The following is a 22,232-nucleotide window of genomic DNA, read 5'->3' as shown; positions in this document are numbered from 1 at the left end:
AAAAAAATAACTAAAGAATAATTGACCAAGTGAAAAACTGATGGAGTTTCAAAAGGGAGGGGATATTTGTATACCTATGGCTGATTCATGTTGAGGTTTGACAGAAAACAGCAAAATTCTGTAAAGCAATTATCCTTCAATAAAAAATAAATTAATTAAATTAATAAAAAACCACACGGGTTGCGGCGGGGGAGAAACTTGTTGGGCAAGGTCTGTATTTCACTGGTATGATTATCTGGCTACAATATTCATTCCCTTTTTGGGAACTACAGATCAGATGTTATGCTACAAGTTGATGCTCTTTCAGTCCTTAAAGCTGAACAAATACAAATTAGAAAGATGGTTTTACAAAACAGATTGGCCTTAGATATTCTAACAGCCACACACTGGATATTATTAATATCCACTGTTGTACATATATACCAGATATGAGTACTAATGTTACTCACTTTACTAAACACGTGAACAAAATGAATCAGGCTATGGATACTCCTAAAGCCACAGTCACCTCACTCTGGGAAACGTTAACTAGCTCCCCATGGTGGAAAACTATCTTAATCGTAATAATTCTAATTGTTCTGTTTTTGCTGTTTGCTTCACATCTGTAACTGTGTAACTGGATTTGTTTCTTGCCGTCTGAAAGCTTTTAGGTTACAAAAGGTTGTTCAAGCTCCTACGAGTACCACAGCCTCCTCCAACTATTACTTGAGGCCCCTGGATCAGAGACCCTCCATTTGAGGGTTAGGAGAATATGCTGCCTCAACAGCAGGAAGTAGTTATGTAAAGAAAATGATGCCCCTTTCCCTTGGCAATATAATTCTCCTAAAAGAAAAGGGGGCGATGAGAGAGTGAATTCCTAGGCAGGTTAATAAGAAGTTCAGGGTCCCCAAGGAGAGAGGGGTCTGGGATTTTTGAGGAAGAGATAGGAGTCTGGAATTCTCAAGGAGGAGGAAAGGACAAACTTTTTTTTTTTTCCTCTCTCTACATTCCTTAGTCTTCGTCACATAAAACTCTTTTTTTTTTTTTTTTAAGCCCAGAACTGATGATTACACAAAAAAACAATTCAGTTTAAACTCTGTACTGGGGATTATATAACAACAATGTAGCCTGCTTGAGGACAGTTTTTGCTTCCTGAAAACCTTCTGACTAATCCTGGTATCTTAGAATGTATATTATGGGAGTGGGTCTGGTAGGGTCTTTCTACTGTTAAGTTCTAATCCTGTCATCCTAAAATGTAAATTGTGGGAGTGGGTCTAGTAAGACTTTTACAACCTTGAGACATTCTTTTGATTTATTGTAATAACTAATTTAAAAAGTATATAACCCCCTTGCTAACACTAGCGAGGGGGGCATTCTCCATCCCCCTTCTGTTGTCTGTGTCAGTAGCTTTCACTTTCCCTTTGCATTTTAATAAAACTCTGCTACACAAAAGAAAAAAAAACTGATGTACCTGAAAAATGACTGAAAGGAAGAACTTTAAATATTACATCATATTCTTTTTAAGTATGTATTTATGATCAAATAGCTATTAAATACCAATAGTAAATAGAAAAGGTTGAAGCTAGTACTAGCTGAAGCCAAAATGATTTGAAATCACAGCATGACCTATTTTTACTATAATGAGCATAAAACATATTTGGATTATGGTAGAAAAAAGAGAACAAGTAAGGACAAAAACGAATTTCTTAAAGACCAGACTTGAGGAATGAAAACCAAGCTCTAAACAGAAACAGGGACTCTGTCAAGGTGCATAGGACTGAAATTTGATCTGGTATAATTTTCATGGATGTTTTTGAATTTTTAAGTATTTAAAACAGTATTTTAAATAAAAGTATTAATATAGCCTGAATAATTTTCCATTATTACAAAAAAATTTTTTCTAAGCTGTAATATTTATATCTGTATCACTAAAGGGAAAATATAAAATATATTTTATAATCATGCTTCAAACCCTAAATAAGAGTCAGTAAAATAGATTTTAGATATGAGAAAAAAATACATTGACAGTGTCCTTTTAATTTGATTATTTGCCTTGATGATCTAAATGAGGATGAAAAACAGATGGCAGAAAGAAACACAGTTATGGAAGAAGAAATAGTGAAGGAAATCAGGTTGATTAGGATTTAATCAAAAATTAAGAAATGTGAAACTCTAAGGACTGCCAAAAATAGTCTGTCAAAGACCAAACCCTCTGAAAGGCATTATGTTTTTGAGCCCATTATGGAGAGGGCAATTATTCACTTTAGAAAATATATTACAGTTTAACTGATCACAGAGTAATAAGAAGCATAATTCAGTTTAAATCTCTGAAGAACCCAGAAATGTATGTCGAAGCAGAATAGAGACCACATACATAGATGTGGCCTGTGTTCTAGTAAGGAGGATTAATTAGTTTTTTCAAAATGAAATCTGTCATTCCTATGAAAAAAGGAAAAGCTTAACTTTCTAGAAAAAAAATCCATGCTATAAATTCTAATTCTAGTAAATATCACTATTTTCATTTTATTTTCCTCCTTTATATTTTATTTATGAATCAATTTTTGGCCTTTATGGGGAAAACATTTATGATGATAGATTTTTACCCTCAGGAGAAAATGCTCAGTTTCTAGCAGTTCCTATCTTCATCACTGGAAGTAATGATGAAGCTCCCACTGTGTAAAAGGCTTTGCATCGGCTTCTTACTATAAGCCACTTAGAAACATTCCTATAAGGTTAAAGCACCAAATATGTGACTAAATAATAATTTTTAAAAATGTTGGCAATAAATAAAATAAAAAAAACAATGGCAAGATGTTTGGACCCATGTTAAAATAAGCCATATCCAGGTTTAAGAACAGCAAGTGATTCAACTGGCATATCTACATAGCACTTAAATAGATGGTCCAATAGACATTTTAGCTACATAGCTTTAGAATTATTTAAGTTTGGCTCTCAGAGTTGAAACTTAAAAGATTCCAGAAATGTGGCTTCCAAAATATGAAGAATAAGATTGTAGGCAATGCAGGGCAAATTTCTATGCCTGTTAAAGAATGACAGGTCAACATTTTCCAAACTTGTTCTGAAAGGCTAGGTTCATTTGAACAAATCAATTTCATCAAAGTCTGGGCAGAGGGAGTCTGCTAAAAATAAAAGCAAACAAACAATAAAAGCCATTTTTGCTGTCAGGTTACAATGTATACTGTCCCAAAATAAATCCTCTTCATTAAAACAAGCCTTATAGGAGTATTTACACAATTGTCCTTTATTTATATTAAGATTTATTAGTTAAAATAAATGATAAACAGAAACTTTCATCTCAAATTTTGCCAGCGGGGGGAAAAACAAAAGGAAGCATTTTTAGGATGTTATTTGAAATTCTGCTCAATGCATGCTTCATTAAAAATGTAGAAATATATGCACAGGCATGACTAGAGAGAAGACAAATAGGAATAATCTAACTGATGTTTTCTTTCACATATTACTAACAGTGATATTACAGGTGAATTTTTTCTTTCCATTGCTTTTTTAAAATTTCTTATAGCAAATATGTTATTTTTATAATGTGAACCCAACTCTGACTTCCTGACATTTTTGTTTGAGAAATAGAATTTTCCCTGCTTAACTGGCTCTGATAAATAAAACAGACAGACTTTGACGGGCTGACAGAGGTCCAGGCTTCACAGACGTACCTTGCTGCACGGAGCGAACCAGTAAACGAGAGCCAGGAAGGGCAGTCCCACGGCAACGGCGAGGACCACAAGGAACTTGACCGCCATGGTCTGCTGCCGCAGCCCGGAAAGGTTCTCATACCATATGGATAGGAGCTGCTGTTGGCAGTTTGGATGGGCTACAAACTAGCAGGGGGTAACAAAACATTTAACAGCTTGATTAAAGAAGGATTCAGCATAAGCTTTTTCTTGTGTTCTAATATTAAGTTCTATCCTTTCTCATAAAAAATATTGTTAGAATTAAAGAACAAATGTAAAATATGTAGGGGACAGGTATCAACAATGTGGCCGGAGGCTGTAATGCAGTTTATGTAAATTCAAGGATTCAAATTTACCAAACTTTTCCTTTAGGACTAATGGACTTTCAAAGCATAGACAAATTTTGAAAATTTAGTGTTATAAAAACCTTCATCAATATTTTATAAAAGGACTTTTATGATTATGCACTTTTTCCATCTAGAAGGAACGATATAAAGATCCTGCTAATTTGGATGCCTAAATACTTTTTTTAAAAAAAAGTATACCACCTTTTCTGCCCTGACCTAAAGGGCTAAATGTATTTTATACTAGATTCCCATTTGCATATGATCTTTTCATGGACTGCCTATTCTATTCCATTGATATATTCCTGTGCCATAAACTCTTTCACATAAGAAAATTATGTAACTAAATTTCATAATTTTTACTTTTCAGAATATTTTTGTTCTCATATATTTAATTTTTACAGATGAATGCTATATATGACAGAGAGCATCATTTAATATACAAAAAGCAACAATCCAAAATAACAATTGCTGAAGAATATTAAAAGGTTAGACAAAGGACAGATTATATAAAGGAACTAAAAATGTTTCCTAAGGATGGTTAACAGTCAAAGACAATTAAATCAAGATACAGTGTTTGTCTTTGTAGAATGGTAAGGTTTAATGATACATGAGTGGAAGAAATAAGCCCGTTTATACACTGTTGACGTGTACCTTTTTTGAGGGAAATTTATCAAATGTTTTGAAATAACAGAAACTTAAGAAAATAATAGACACCCTTAAACAGTAAATGGATTAAATGAACATAATTATATAAATCAGCATAATGATATGTAGGCTTTGAAAAGGTTGAGTGGATGTTTACATGCTAATATATGAAGATGTCCAAGATAAATGTATGGAGAAAAATAGAATACTGACTATTCTGCATTAAAAAATAGGAAGACAGAAAGGGGTTATGTCTATACTGTTTGAAAGCCAATCATAAGTCTGTATTACTTTTATTATAAAATCCACCTTTAAAAACTGGTTTTTTAAATACAAAGGGAGAAAAATCAAATCAACAAAAATAGAAATGAAAATGGAGAGATCACAACAGACAACACAGAAATACAAAGGATCATAAGAGACTGCTATCAGCAACTATATGCCAATAAAAGGGACAACTTGGAAGAAATGGACAAATTCTCAGAAAAGTACAACTTTCCAAAACTGAACCAGGAAGAAATAGAAAATCTTAACAGACCCATCACAAGCATGGAAATTGAAGCTGTAATCAGAAATCTTCCAGCAAACAAAAGCCCAGGACCAGACAGCTTCACAGCTGAATTATATCAAAAATTTAGAGAAGAGCTAACACCTATCCTACTCAAACTCTTCCAGAAAATTGCAGAGGAAGGTAAACTTCTAAACTCATTCTGTGAGGCCACCATCACCCTAATACCAAAACCTGACAAAGATGCCACAAAAATAGAAAACCCAGGCCATTATCACTGATGAACATAGATGAAAAAATCCTTAACAAAATTCTAGCAAACAGAATCCAACAACATATTAAAAAGATCAAACATCATGACCAAGTGGACTTTATCCCAGGGATACAAGGATTCTTCAATATTCACAAATCAATCAATGTAATATACCACATTAACAAATTGAAAAATAAAAACCATATGATTATCTCAATAGATGCAGAGAAAGCCTTTGACAAAATTCAACATCCATTTATGATAAAAACCCTCCAGAAAGCAGGCATAGAAGGAACATACCTCAATATAATAAAAGCTATATATGACAAACCCACCGCAAACATTATCCTCAATGGTGAAAAATTGAAAGTATTTCCCCTAAAGTCAGGAACAAGACAAGGGTGCCCACTCTCACCACTACTATTCAACATAGTTTTGGAAGTTTTGGCCACAGCAATCAGAGCAGAAAAAGAAATAAAAGGAATCCAGACTGGAAAACAAGAAGTAAAACTCTCACTGTTTGCAAATGACATGATCCTCTACATAGAAAACCCTAATGACTCCACCAGAAAATTACTAGAGCTAATCAATGAATATAGTAAAGTTGCAGGATATAAAATCAACACACAGAAATCCTTTACATTCCTATACACTAACAATGAGAAAACAGAAAGAGAAATTAAGGAAACAACTCCATTCACCATTGCAACGAAAAGAATAAAATACTTAGGAATATACCTACCTAAAGAAACAAAAGACCTATATATAGAAAACTATAAAACACTGGTGAAAGAAATCAAAGAGGACACAAATAGATAGAGAAATATACCGTTTTCATGGTTCGGAAGAATCAATATAGTGAAAATGAGTATACTATCCAAAGCAATCTATAGATTTAATGCAATCCCTATCAAACTATCAATGGTATTTTTCAGAGAACTAGAACAAATAATTTCACAATTTGTATGGAAATACAAAAAAAACCTCAAATAGCCAAAGCAATCTTGAGAAAGAAGAATGGAACTGGAAGAATCAACCTCCCTGACTTCAGTCTCTACTACAAAGCCACTGTCGTCAAGACAGTATGGTACTGGCAGAAAGACAGAAATATAGATCAATGGAACAAAATAGAAAGCCCAGACATAAATCCATGCACATATGGACACCTTATCTTTGACAAAGGAGACAAGAATATACAATGGAGAAAAGACAATCTCTTTAACAAATGGTCAACCACTTGTAAAAGAATGAAACTAGAACACTAACACCATACACAAAAATAAACTCAAAATGGATTAAAGATCTAAACATAAAACCAGAAACTATAAAACTTCTAGAGAAAAACAGGCAAAACGCTCTCTGACATAAATCACAGCAGGATCCTCTATGACCCACCTCCCAGAATATTGGAAGTAAAAGCAAAAATAAACAAATGGGACCTAATTAAACTTAAAAGCTCTGCACAACAAAGGAAACTATAAGCAGGGTGAAAAGACAGCCTTCAGAACGGGAGAAAATAATAGCAAACAAAGCAACTGACAATTAATCTCAAAAATATACAAACAACTCCTGCAGCTCAATTCCAGAAAAATAAACAACCCAATCAAAAAGTGGGCCAAAGAACTAAACAGACATTTCTCCAAAGAAGACATACAGATGGCTAATAAATACATGAAAAGATGTTCAACATCACTCATTATCAGAGAAATGCAAATCAAAACCACAATGAGGTACCATTTCATGCCAGTCAGAATGGCTGCTATCCAAAGTCTACAAGCAATAACTGCTGGAGAGGGTGTGGAGAAAAGGGAACCCTCTTACACTGTTGGTGGGAATGCAAACTAGTACAGCCACTATGGAGAACAGTGTGGAGATTCCTTAAAAAACTGGAAATAGAACTGCCATATGACCCAGCAATCCCACTGCTGTGCATACACACTGAGGAAACCAGAATTGAAAGAGACACATACACCCCAATGTTCATCGCAGCACTGTTTATAATAGCCAGGACATGGAAACAACCTAGATGCCCATCAGCAGATGAAAGGATAAGAAAGCTGTGGTACATATACAGAATGGAGTATTACTCAGCCATTAAAAAGAATACATTTGAATCAGTTCTAGTGAGGTGGATGAAACTGGAGCCTATTATACAGAGTGAAGTAAGCCAGAAAGAAAAACACCAATACAATATACTAACGCATATATATGGAATTTAGAAAGATGGTAATGATGACCCTATATGTAAGACAGCAGAAGAGACACAGATGTATAGAACAGCCTTTTGGACTCTGTGGGAGAGGGCAAGGGTGGGATGGTTTGGGAGAATGGCATTGAAACATGTATTATATATGAAATGGATCACCAGTCCAGGTTTGATGCATGATACAGGGTGCTTGGGGCTGGTGCACTGGGATGACCCAGGGGGATGGGATGGGGAGGGAGGAGGTAGGGGGGTTCAGGATGGGGAACACATGTACACCCATGGTGGATTCATGTCAATATATGGCAAAACCAATATAATATTGTAAAGTAATTAGCCTCCAAATAAATAAATTTAAAAAAAAGAATGTGAAATTTTAAGAATTAATGAGTTTACATACAACTTAAGATATGCGCTGTTTATGGAATATATGTTATATCTCAATAAACAATTTTTTAAAGAAAAAAATAAGTAAAACGTATCTTACATAACTTAAGAAAGCAGTCAAGAATAGGAGGCACTGCCTGAAGACAGAGACTAAAAATATTCCACAAATAAAGATGCAGGAGATTCAAATGCACTAAAGAAGGAACTGAAGGCATTGGTTCAGAAGTGGACAAAATTAATAAGTGGAGATGGGTCTTTTTTTTTTTTTATTTTTAAACTTTACATAATCGTATTAGTTTTGCCAAATATAGATGGGTCTTAAATAATGATGTTCCCATCCTACAACAATGCCTTGTATTTTGAACACACAAAGCCATTTTTGCATCATTCCTTAAGTAAAAGAAAGTGTCAATCATTGGATAAACAAGTCTAGATTTTTAAAGACCAGCATTTAGTGTAGGTGAAATGTCTCACTGCCTGGCAGTTAGAATTTACTAGAGGTCCTACCTAGAGCAATTAATTAGAAAAACCCAGCTTAACCTAATTATGCCAATCCTTCATCTTGATTTAGCACCAATAAAAACTGAAATAACATAAAAGGGGCTTTGTGCCTGATCTTACTTTTTTTACATCATACTTAATGGCAAGTTTTAAACGGCTGAGGTTAGGACGATAGTGATCTCCACCACTGTGGTGTATTTCAACATCCCCATTCAGAATGGCTTCTACTTCTTCGGTATTTCTGCACAGATCAAGGAGTCCAACAACAAAATCTTTGCACTGCATCGACAGTTTTTTGTAGTCATTCTAGGAAAGATAAAGCAAAAAAAAAAAAAAAAAAAAACAGTAGAAGTATCACATTTTACTATGTTACACTGTAGAATTTATCAGTGATTTGACTGTAGAGAATAAAAAAGCTCTATTTTTAGGTTTATTATTCTTTTTAACATGCTTAAGTTGCTATTCTGTTGAGTGAGCTCTGAAATATATTAGCACCATAAAGATTGTCCTTATATTCCAAAGAGGAAATTTGTCTAAAACACAATGAAAGTTGCCAAAAAGTACTGTACTACACCAAACTCACCTGCTGATTCAGGAGAAATAAAAAGTTAGCAACTCTTCCCATATCATGATCATACTTTCTTGCACACATCATATCTCCTATGTTCATAACTTCACCAGCTAGGCACATAATACACACATTTGCTAGGTCTTTGGAAGACTTTATATACAGTGTTGATAAACTTGAGAAACAGAACATTTGGTAAGGTTTCAAGAAAAGCAAACATATATCACTTCCCTATTTACTAAATTGTTATTGAGGAACTTTACTTATCAAACTTATGGGGTCAAAAGACAAGATCTAATATATAGTCTGCAAATTGAGATTCTTTGGATAAAAGGAAGTTTAATGAAAATACTTTGATTATAAATTACTGCTGAGGACCTAATAGCATGTTGAGAGGATTTGGAGACTACAGATCATATTTAAACATCAAATACTCTTTTCGAATTTACATACACCATCTATATATATCTTCATTCAGGTTTCTAAAATTTCCTTCCTCTGGATTCTCTTACATGGAAATAAGGCCATTCATAACCCAGTGTTAATAAAGAAAATCTATTAGCTAGAATTTGTTGCATTGCAAGTGGATCATAGAATCTCAGTTAATCTTCACAGTCACCTTGATCACTTAGGTTACATCCAAAACTGCAGCCACTAGGTGCCAAAATGAGGCTTTAAATTTAACCCTGTTTGGCTGCACTTTGCCTGTAAGAGTTTTGTCACTTTGTCTCTTTGTAGAATGCTTTTCTGTTTTGATCTATGAAAAACTGCAAGGTAAGCCAGGTAAATATGATTTCCATTTGGCACATCAAAAAACTAAGGTCACAGCCTCCACGGCGAGTTTACTCTTAAATCAGCTTTGCAGATGCAGAATTAGTTGTCCCCTCCATTTTGAAGTCACCAGTGTTATAGGATAAAAAGATTCCTTGCAGAAATCAAGAGAAGAAGATATTGGAGAAATAGGAGAGGCTCTAGATATGATTCAATAAGGTAACATTGTGGGGAGTCTATATGGAAAACAATTTCATCCTGAATGTATGCAAAGGACCTACTTGGGCTCCTCCCTGTTAGTTTCACTTTGCTAACTGTAGGTTCAAATAGATTCTATAAAAGGAATTTCGTAAACTATGTCTCAACTGAGAATGACTCAAACTCTTTTCCACGGTATCTGGTCAGATAGTATAAACAAGGTCATGAGGAAACAGCTCTTCCCCTTTCATGAAATAGTCGGTTAAGGTCATGGCGAAGACCTTTGAGGTGTGGAAGTACATACGTTGTCCATGCCCACGATTCCATGTTATAGTGTTTAGGAGCTTGGGCTTTTAAGGTTAAATGTGTGCTACATGCATGCTAAGTTGCTTCAGTCATGTCTGACTCTTTGTGACCCTATGGACTGTAGCCCGCCAGGCTCCTCTGTCCGTGGGATTCTCCAGGCAAGAATACTGGAGTGGGTTGCCATGCCCTCCACCATGGGATCTTCCTGACCCAGGGATCAAACCTGCGTCTCTTATATCTCCTACACTGGCAGGCAGGTTCTTTAACCACTAGCACCACCTGGGAAGCCCAAGGTTAGATATACTTGTGATCAAATCCCAGCTCCTCCAGTTTTTAGCCATGTGCTCTAAGGTATGGAGAAGGCAATGGCAACCCACTCCAGTACACTTGCCTGGAAAATCCCATGGACGGAGGGGCCTGGTAGGCTGCAGTCCATGGGGTCGCTAGGAGTCGGACACAACTGAGCGACTTCACTTTCACTTTTCACTTACATGCACTGGAGAAAGAAATGGCAACCCACTCCAGTGTTCTTGCCTGGAGAATTCCAGGGACAGAGAGCCTGGTGGGCTGCCGTCTATGGGGTCGCACAGAGTCGGATATGACTGAAGTGACTTAGCAGCAGCAGCAGCTCTAAGGTAACTTAAAATCAATCTATGAGGTAGGTGCTATTATTATTCTCATTTTAAAGATAAAAAAATACAAGCTTAGTGAGATTAGTTGTGCTAAAGAAATCACACATTTCTTTATATATAAAGAAAGAATATATGTAAAGAAAAGAATACATATAAAGAAACTTTATATATAAAGAAGTGCATATCAGGCACTTGAAAAAACATAATTATTGTATTATATCATCAAAGGCAAGACCTGAAAACAAGCTGTTTCTTAACATTAGTAAAAACCCATGGAGTTATGACAAAATTTAATATACCTGGCCTCTCTTGTCTGTAGCACTCAATTCTAGATGTATCCTTAGTCCTTATGGAGACAAAAATGTAAGACTCAAAACCAATACTCTCTAGAATTCCAATAAGGCTCATGTGAAATTAGATATTTCAAAGGAGAGTATGACCCTTCAAATATGGGGTAATAATTTGAGTAGAAACCACATGAATTGATACAGTACAGGCATTCTTTGCTGTTCAATATCTTAAAAATTATTTCCAACTCATTGCTAATTCACAAGATATATCCCAAGCAAAAACAAAACAAAAACCCATTAAAAAAAAAAAAAAAGAATAAGACTGCTTTTAGAAATGTATGCTTTTTTTCACCTTGGGCATCATTTACAAATGTTTTCATATTTATGTTCTCTCACACTGAAATGTAAACTCACTAAAGTGAGATATTGGCAGTAGTTCATGAGCCAGACTTAACACTGTGATTTCAGTTTTTTGAAAGAAAAAGCGAAGCTGGCAGTTGATTTAATTCTGCCTTTGGCTCACACATTCACCCCATACATTAATAAATTAAAAGTGGGTGCTTGCCTATTAACCTTTGACTTTTAAAGAGATGACTGATAGTGGGTTAATAGAACATAAAGATTATAAAACATAAAAAGACCCTGATACAATTATCCTTTCAAAGGGTAATTTTAGTTGGATTTTTATATAGTAGAAGATACGGTGTGTAATTTTAATTCATAATTCCATATAAAGAAAAGGCTGCTCTATAGAAATTAAAAGGGTGAGGAAAATGCATGTCTTAATTCTCATGAATCAACACTAATTAAGTGAGTTTTGGATAAGGGCAGACCTGGATTTCAAGTTAAGTACACTTGAAATCACTTACACCTCACTTACTAGGTGCATGAGTTGGGAAAATTACTTAAGCCCTTACAGCCTCAAAATTCTTATTTGTAAAGTGAGGATAATATAAGGTTCTTCCTAGGGTTGCTGTGAAGGTTATACAAGATAACAAATGCTAACTTCTTGGCTCAGGGATGGGTTGAATCAATGGTAATTATTATTGTTGTTGTTTTCATCATTTCGTAAATACCCAAGTCATCTCAGTACCTTGACACAAAATTGCACTAAAAAATATAAAACCATGATGAAATTCCTAGTGATAAAAGATATTTTCACATATTAAAGTATGGGTAAGTCATTCTGGCTTAGATAAGATAAGTCGCTCAGTTGTGTCCAACTCTTTGCGACCCCATGAATCGCAGCACACCAGGCCTCCCTGTCCATCACCAACTCCTGGAGTTCACTCACACTCACGTCCATTGAGTCAGTGATGCCATCCAGCCATCTCATCCTCTGTCGTCCCCTTAACCTCTTGCCCCCAATCCCTCCCAGCATCAGAGTATTTTCCAATGAGTCAACTCTTCACATGAGGTGGCCAAAGTACTGGAGTTTCAGCTTTAGCATCATTCCTTCCAAAGAAATCCCAGGGCTGATCTCCTTCAGAATGGACTGGTTGGATCTCCTTGCAGTCTAAGGGACTCTCAAGAGTCTTCTCCAACACCACAGTTCAAAAGCATCAATTCCTCGGCGCTCAGCCTTCTTCACAGTCCAACTCTCACATCCGTATATGACCACAGGAAAAAGCATAGCCTTGACTAGACGAACCTTTGTTGGCAAAGTAATGTCTCTGCTTTTGAATATGCTATCTAGGTTGGTCATAACTTTCCTTCCAAAGAGTAAGTGTCTTTTAATTTCATGGCTGCATTCTGGTTTATACACGAGTTAAATTTAAGCTAACTAAAATAGCCTGTTTGTGGCCTGTCAAAACATATATTGTACATCTGCTTTAATTATTAAGAAAAGGGCACACTGACCAGAAGTAAGGAATATCCATGTTAAAAATAAAAATTGAATGTCTCCCTTCCTGGGAAGCCAATACTGGTCCTCCTTTTTGATAAGATTCCTTTCCCAGGTGCCAAGGCCAGACTGACTGTGTACATGCTGACCTGTGATTTGAAACCTTGAAGGAATGTATCCCTGACTTGCTTAATGTTCTTTATTCTGACAAGATATAAAACTGTGCTAAAAACCGTGCTTTTCCAGATCAGTTCCTCAGAATTATGAGAGGCTGTCTTCCAGGCTTCAGTTTGCCTCAAATAAAACTCTTTTCTAAGCCTATTATAGATTGTTTATTGAGTATTTTCATCAACATTGAGTGTCACTTGAATGTACTGAAAATAAAACAATTATTCATTCATTATTTCAACAAATGTTCTACAAATATTCAGCAACCAGTGCTGTGATAGATAACACATTCTATCTCAGACAGAATTTTTAAAATGAGATTGCGTTCTTGAAGAATAAAGAAAGCATTGACTATCATTATCCAGCTTGTGCCTGAATTAACCAGCCATGCTCTTGGAACCACAAGCAACTCTAGGGCTTTCCTGCTCTTCAGGATAATTGTCACTAAATGGCATGATGATCCCTGAGTCCTGTCACAGCTGGTGTACAGAAGAGTAACAAGCACTTATACAGCACCTACTACTCAGGGCTGTGAGGGACATAAAAGGAAATCAGATACTGCTCTCAAGAAAAGGTAACAGGAGGTGAGATACAATTTCAGACAAGAATTGAAGACAGGCATTTTCCTAGATATGTCAGATCCTCCTCACTTTTATGCTGATCGTTGCCACAGCAGCAGCTACTTATTTAACTTAATACAGTGCTTGATTCCAGTTTTTATTCTTCCTTCAACATAGAAATTCTCAGGTTCAGCTGAAGCCATGAAGCTTAAAGAGCAGCCATGAAGGTAAACAGATGCTTCAGGGGCTGAGGGCTCTCAGGTTACAAACCGCTGCACTTAACTTCCCTCCCCAACTATTGACTGGATCTAAAATTTTGCCAGAATGGATTTTCTCTGCCCGTCTATTTAAACTGATAGGAAAATCAAACACAAGAACAGACTCATACACTTTACTGCATTTGTTCATGCATCTGCCTCTCTTGAGCAGACTGTAGATCATAACAAACTGTGAAAAATTCTGAAAGAGATGGGAATACCAGACCCCCTTATCTGCCTCCTGAGAAACCTGTATGAAGGTCAAGAAACCACAGTTAGAACTAGACATGGAACAATGGACCAGTTAAAAATTGAGAAAGGAATATCTCAAGGCTGTATATTGTCACCCTGCTTATTTAACTTATATGCAGAGTACATCATGTGAAATGTCGGGCTGGATGAAGCACAAGCTGGAATTAAGATGGTCAGGAGAAACATCAATAACTTCAGATATGCAGATGACAGTACCCTAATGGCAGAAAGTGAAGAGGAACTAAAGAGCCTCCTGATGAAGGTGACAGAGGAGAGTGAAAAAGCTGGCTTAAAACTCAATATTCAAAAAACAAAGATCATGGCATCCAGTACCATCACTTCATGGCAAACAGATGAGGAAAAAATGGAAACAGTGACAGACTTTATTTTCTTGGGCTCCAAAATCACTGCGGACAGTGACTGAAGCCATGAAATTAAAAGATGCTTGCTCCTTGGAAGAAAAGTTATGATGGACCTAGTGAAAGTTGCTCAGTCATGACTGACTTTTTTGAGACCCCATGGACTATACAGTTCATGGAATTATTCAGGCCAGAATACTGGAGTGCGTAGTCTTTCCCTTCTCCAGAGGATCTTCCCAACCCAGGGATTGAACCCTGGTCTCCCACATTGCAGGCAGATTCTTTACCATATGGAGAACTTAAAAGCTGTTGTATCATAAAGTTAGATTGTAAACCACTTAGAATAATTCATTAAGCTCGATGGTGGTCCATTTCCTCCATTCCCTTTGGCCTGGACCCTTGTCCTGTGCCTCTGTAGGCTATTTTGCATGCAAGCAACACCTCTGTCACCTTACTAAGGTATGATGACAGTCACACTGCCTTTCTGCTAACAAAAACTACTTTTCAACTCGGTCTGTTTCCTAGAAGGTTATTTCTTTTGCAAACAATGCCAGGCATCTTTGAACATTTTGAATGCCAGAACATAGCAACAGTTTAAAAACAAGCAGAGTAGTGTCTTCCCTTTTGTCTAAGTCGACGCCAGAGGTGTCTGGACAGCCAGGTGCCTGTTTAGATACATGGCCCCAGGAAGACAAGCAGGATTTGGTGAAGCTTCAGAAAAACTATTTATCCAGAACGACAGGGTAGAGGGAAATCCCTGACATTTACAGAGAAGGTGATTTTAGGGTAATTAAAGGAAACATTGTTCAGTTCAGTTCAGTCACTCAGTCGTGTCCGATTCTTTGTGACCCCATGAATCGCAGCACGTCAGGCCTCCCTGTCCATCACCAACTCCTGGAGTTCACTCAGACTCAACGTCCATCGAGTCAGTGATGCCATCCAGCCATCTCATCCTCTGTCGTCCCCTTCTCCTCCTGCCCCCAATCCCTCCTAGCATCAGGGTCTTTTCCAATGAGTCAACTCTTCCCATGAGGTGGCCAAAGTACTGGAGTTTCAGCTTCAGCATCATTCCCTCCAAAGAAATCCCAGGACTGATCTCCTTCAGAATGGACTGATTGGATCTCCTCGAAGTCCAAGGGACTCTCAAGAGTCTTCTCCAACACCACAGTTCAAAAGCATCAATTCTTCAGCACTCAGCTTTCTTCACAGTCCAACTCTCATATCCATACATGACCACAGGAAAAACCATAGCCTTGACTAGATGGACCTTTGTTGGCAAAGTAATGTTTCTGCTTTTCAATATCTAGGTTGGTCACAACTTTTCTTCCAAGAAGTAAGCGTCTTTTAATTTCATGGCTGTAATCACCATCTGCAGTGATTTTGGAGCCCCTAAAAATAAAGTCTGACACTGTTTCCACTGTTGCCCCATCTATTTCCCATGAAGTGATGGGACCATGATCTTCGTATTCTGAATGTTGAGCTTTAAACCAAATTTTTCACTCTCCACTTTTACTTTCATCAAGAGGCTTTTGAGTTCCTCTTCACTTTCTGCCATAGGGTGGTGTCATCTGCATATCTGAGGTTATTGATATTTCTCCTGGCAATCTTGATTCCAGCTTGTGCTTCTTCCAGTCCAGCGTTTCTCATGATGTACTCTGCATAGAAGTTAAATAAGCAGGGTGACAATATACAGCCTTGACGTACTCCTTTTCCTATTTGAAACCAGTCTGTTGTGCCATGTCCAGTTCTAACTGTTGCTTCCTGACCTGCATATAGGTTTCTCAAGAGGAAGGTCAGGTGGTATGGCATGCCCATCTCTTTCAGAATTTCCCACAGTTTATTGTGATCCACACAGTCAAAGGCTTTGGCATAGTCAATAAAGCAGAAATGGATGTTTTTCTGGAACTCTCTTGCTTTTTCCATGATCCAGTGGATGTTGGCAATTTGATCTCTGGTTCCTCTGCCTTTTCTAAATCCAGCTTGAGCATTAGGAAGTTCACGGTTCACATATTGCTAAAGCCTGGCTTGGAGAATTTTGAGCATTACTTTACTAGTGTGTGAGATGACTGCAATTGTGCTGCAGTTTGAGCATTCTTTGGTATTGCCTTTCTTTGGGATTGGAATGAAAAGTGACCTTTTCCAGTCCTGTGGCCACTGCTGAGTTTTCCAAATTTGCTGGCATATTGAGTGCAGCACTTTCACAGCATCATCTTTCAGGATTTGAAAAAGCTCAACTGGAATTCCATCACCTCCACTAGCTTTGTTCGTAGTGATGCTTTCTAAGGCCCATTTGACTTCACATTCCAGGATGTCTGGCTCTAGGTCAGTGATCACACCATCGTGATTATCTTGGTCATGAAGCACAATCTAAAATGTAAATAGGCTTAAAATGTGTTCAGAGACATAGGTCATAGGTAAATTCTGAGATAGTAAAAGGAAGTTAAAAATTTGGAAGAATGCATTTGCTAAAATAATGGTACTGATCCTTTTGTCTTTCTGATGATTCTTAATCTCGAGTCAAGGAGAGAAGGGAGGTGTTATACTCTCCTTTCCCAATATCAAAAACAGTCAAAATTCTGAGTATATATTGCCCAAATTAGGCTTAGCCCAAGTTTAACTTAAGGTGACTGAGGTCTCTTTCTACCAAAGCAAAAAGTTATTGATAAAAACTCAGTATGTAAAGATTGAACTTGAATGGATGAAACTTTTAAATCTGGCTTCTCCCCATTCACTGTGAAGACCTGTAGTGTCTCAGGTCTGCTGGCTTTCTTCTATTCTTGAGGTTCCATCTAACTGTTAGATTTCTCTGCTGTGTTCTGGCTGTCACCTCTGCATAGATCCATCTTCAGACCTGATGATACAGTAATGAGTGCAATTCGTCCTGTCTAGAAGAGTCAAAGTGCCAGACTACAGTTGCCTGAGGAACTCAGTTGCACTTCCTCTGTCCTCTTTTGTTAAACGACTATGGACTAATACAGAAAAGGAGAATTTAGGAGGAGCTTAGAGAAACTATATATTGGAGTTTACGATCTTTGTGATTGTTCTCATCTCTAACTCATAAAATAGATTAGTTGCCTTCAAGCAGAGAAATATGAAGACTTTTCAAGGGGCCACAGAACACTGATAGTTTTAAGAGAAATAATTTCTAGATCCTCAACTTTCCTGTAACTAATTTTCTTGAGAACAGATCATTTTTCCCTTTACAAAAAATTCTCCATTCTCACTCACCCCTGCAGCAAACAATGGAAATTCCCCTTTAATAATTAATCCAGGTACCGCAGACCCTGAGGGGTTTCCTGTATTTCCTTTCCTTTATACACATTTCCAATGAAGATGAAGCTAAATGATAGGAATACAACATGCCAGTTCATGTTGGGATATTCTGAATTTAGATGAATTTTAATGTACTTTGCCTCTTGATTCTTCAATAGCTCTCAAAGAATGCATCCTTCTTAAATGAGAGGACAGTAAGGAAGACATCAGTAGGGAATACTGAATACGAAATTCCACTACTTCATGTTATTTAAATTAAGTGATTATTTAAAATTATTCTTTTTAAAAAATTTATTGGAGTATAGTTGATTTCCAGCATTAGTTTCAGGTGTACAGCAAAGGGAATCAATCATACATATACATAAACCTTCTTGTTTTAGATTCTTTTTCCATATAGGCCATTACAGAGTACTGAGTAGAGTTCCCTGTGCTATACAGTAGGTTCTTATTAGTTATCTATTTTATATATAGTACAGTGTATATGTCAACCCCAATTTCCCAATTTATCCGCTTCACCCTGATCACCCTGATAACCATAAGTTTATTTTCTACATCTGTGACTCTGCTTCTGTTTTGTAAACAAGTTTATTTTACCCTTATTTAAAACCATTCTTAGTACTTATCTTTTGGATGTATCATTAACTTAAAAGAAAGACATCACAAAAGTGCAAGGCAGAAAAGTTTAGTGAGGATGAGTCTTTTTACTGCGACTTGGAATGGTTTCCAGGACTTAAAAATTTTCATAGGCTATTGGCTAAAGCACAAGGATAAAACTTTTATGTGATTTGTTTCAGATCAGTGTGGGTAATTCAATAAGGCAGTTATCAAATCACATCAAGAAATATTTATCCCAAATATAGTCTACTATCTTTTAATTCTATTCCATAAAATCATTAATAATTTATATATTCCATTAACAAAAACTAAAACAATATGCTGGCTGACAAATCAAGTTATTTTAACAGGTTATAAGTTTTTGTTTCATTAAATACATAACAAAAGTATGGATATGACGTTCCTTTAAAATTCATTTCTAATAGGAAATGTATCATATATTTAAAATTTATTTTTCAGAATTTGTGTATGTTATTTTGAAAAATTATGTTCAATTTATGTAGTTTTGATCAAATATACTGCTGATAAATATAATGGTAAGTATTTCCAGAATATTTTAAATACCTAGAGCCTGATGATAACAGAAAGTAAAACAAATTCTAAAATTTCTTGTAAACATACACATTACACATGTGTTATACAATATATATATATATCATATATATAAAATATACATATCTAATATATATATATAATAGGTGATCTATAAAGGACTTTACAATAAAAAGCTATTACATTAGAAATCACATTTGTGGAGGAAAATGTACTAGAATACAAGTTTAAGGAGAAAAAGAAAGATGTAACTCTTAATGAAAATTAAAGAGGAGGTTGTTTATTTTTAAAATAGGTGATGGTGTGTATAAAATCACAGCACTTAAAGGCCCCTACATACATCTGAAGCAGCCATTTAAGATATATATTTTTAAATGTTAATATTTAGGCCACACAGAAATTATACCTTTTAAAATTATTTAAACTTAAAAGTAAATAAATTTAGATGCCAAATTTAAAATGTACTCATGAGCACAGAATTTTTCAAATGTTTTTCAGGTGAAAAGGAAGCAAAAGAATTTGAAGACCATGAGCAGAGAGGATTGCCTGTTGCCAGTACAATATTTCAGGTCCCTGTGAGATATCTCACAGTCTTTGGTCCCTGAGACTCTAAGGGGCTTGACTACTAAAAATAAGACTGGTAGGATGCATGTTGGCATGTTGCAGTATCAGTGTTTATTTCTGGAAGGATACATGTTGGCGTGTTGTAGTATGAAAATTAGAAATTATTTTTAAATTTTTCTTCATATTTAAATTACTATTTTTTAACATGATCATGTAAGGTGACCTTTGAACAAAGCAGAGGGAAGGAGAACCAGTACTCTATTGAGTGAAAACTCCGCACATAACTCTCCAGAGGGCCCTTGGCATCCACTGTTCGACACCCATGGATTCAACCAGCCCGGGCTTGTGTGGTACTGTAGTGCATATTTAGTGGAAAAAAGCCACATGTAAGTGAACCCATATACTTCAAACTCGTGTTGTTCAAGAGTCAACTATATTCTTTTTAAAAAAGAAAAGAGAAGTTATTCTTGAAGGACAGAACAGCAGATTTAGCAAATCTCACCAGATTCACCAAGCCCTTTGGGGTCCCATCCTGTTGTAAACGGGCTGGGCTGCTGGAGCAGGTTTAGCACCATCACACGAGCGTGCATGGTAGCATGAAATGCTTTCCCTGAGTTTACACGTGAGAGTCATGACGGCGCATTCTCACATGAAGCTGTTCTTGCCTCTATGGGCCAACTGAGTCTGGGAGAATAAAATAATTGTTCTAGAGTGTCCTGTCTGGTGAGAAAGAAAACATTATGCTTTCTTGTTTTGTATTTGCCAAAGGCTTTTAAAAACTGCCAAGAACTGGCCTTTCTCCTTGTGTAATACAAGGATTTGGGGAGTCAAATTTCTAATTAGAAAAGCTGTTGAATTGTCAAGTTCTAGGACATACTTTTAAAAACATTTTTAAAACTGCTACCCTCTTTTAACAGTATACTTTAATCCTTGAGGATGATTTTTTAAAGATATTAGGAATAACATATTATTAAAGAGATTTGTGTTTTCAGAGAGAGTTACCTTTTCTTTGCCATTAACCCTTCACAGAGGCAGGGCATTAAGCAAAGGGTGAGCCTGATTAGAGGCTAACAGTGTGGACCTGCACAGAGAAAGCAGGGATGAAGGGAGAGTGCCTGATCCATTTACCTCGCACCTAGGTGGGCAGAAACAGTGTGTGATGAACAAGTAAAGGGATATCTGGATCCCTCATTTATCATAAACCTAAAGCAGCCTTCACATTATGCAATGCATTTAGGGACAATGAAAAATTCGCATTCTGATTAGATATGATCCTTTATCTTTGGCCCACCAGCCCACCCCTCATTCCACAAGGTCATGTCTTATATTATAGTTATTTCACACAGGCCTTTGCTCTCCTATTAAATTACAAGTTAATTGAGGGCAGGGTTATTGACTGAACTGTCTTTGTGCTGTGCGATATCTCCACCCTCATTCTTGACTCTCCCCAGAACAATATTTGCTACAACCATGGGCTCAGAAGATGTAAGCAAGTGAATGAATGAATAAAGAATGGTTTAGAGTATTGTGTAAACAATGATACAATTACAGAAACAGAAATGTTGAAACCTAAGCAGTAAAGTTTCATAAAAATTAAATATAAATTTTAAGAACAATTTTAAATCGCCAACATCTCCTGGATATGGAAAAAGCAAGAGAGTTCCAGAAAAACATCTATTTCTGCTTTATTGACTATGCCAAAGACTTTGACAGTGTGGATCACAATAAACTGTGGAAAATTCTGAAAGAGATGGGAATACCAGACCACCTGGCCTGCCTCTTGAGAAATTTGTATGCAGGTCAGGAAGCAACAGTTAGAACTGGACATTGAACAACAGACTGGTTCCAAATAGGAAAAGGAGTACGTCAAGGCTGTATATTGTCACCCTGCTTATTTAACTTCTATGCAGAGTTCATCATGAGAAACACTGGGCTGGAAGAAGCACAAGCTGGAATCAAGATTGCCAGGAGAAATATCAATAACCTCAGATATGCAGATGACACCACCCTTATGGCAGAAAGTGAAGAGGAACTAAAAAGCCTCTTGATGAAAGTGAAAGAGGAGAGTGAAAAAGTTGGCTTGAAACTCAACATTCAGAAAACAAAGATAATGGCATCTGGTCCCATCACTTCATGGGAAATAGATGGAGAAACAGTGGAAACAGTGTCAGATTTTATTTTTGGGGGGCTCCAAAATCACTGCAGATGGTGATTACAGCCATGAAATTAAAAGACGCTTACTCTTTGGAAGGAAAGTTATGACCAACCTAGATAGCATATTAGAAAGCAGAGATATTACTTTGCCGACAAAGGTCTGTCTAGTCAAGGGTATGGTTTTTCCTGTGGTCATGTATGGATGTGAGAGTTGGACTGTGAAGAAAGCTGAGCACTGAAGAACTGATATTTTTGAAGTGTGGTGTTGGAGAAGACTCTTGAGAGTCCCTTGGACTGCAAGGAGATCCAACCAGTCCATCCTAAAGGATATCAGTCCTGG

General features: G+C 36.5%; 1 protein-coding gene across 1 annotated transcript in view; it reads right to left on the bottom strand.

Moving 5' to 3' along the window:
- TRPC6 (transient receptor potential cation channel subfamily C member 6) overlaps window positions 1–22,232 on the bottom strand; it is a 160,526-nt gene that overhangs the window by 35,652 nt on the left and 102,642 nt on the right. The window contains exons 3-4 of the mRNA XM_070803331.1: window positions 8,651–8,836; window positions 3,669–3,833 (exon numbers count right to left, since the gene is read on the bottom strand). Coding sequence (XP_070659432.1) covers window positions 3,669–3,833; window positions 8,651–8,836 — 351 coding nt within the window. The remainder of the gene's footprint in view (window positions 1–3,668; window positions 3,834–8,650; window positions 8,837–22,232) is intronic.

This window comes from Bos indicus, chromosome 15, assembly GCF_029378745.1.
Source record: "Bos indicus isolate NIAB-ARS_2022 breed Sahiwal x Tharparkar chromosome 15, NIAB-ARS_B.indTharparkar_mat_pri_1.0, whole genome shotgun sequence".
NCBI classification, from domain to species: domain Eukaryota; kingdom Metazoa; phylum Chordata; class Mammalia; order Artiodactyla; family Bovidae; genus Bos; species Bos indicus.
The sequence above is the reverse complement of the archived record's forward strand: the minus strand, read 5'-3'. Positions and strand labels throughout refer to the sequence as shown.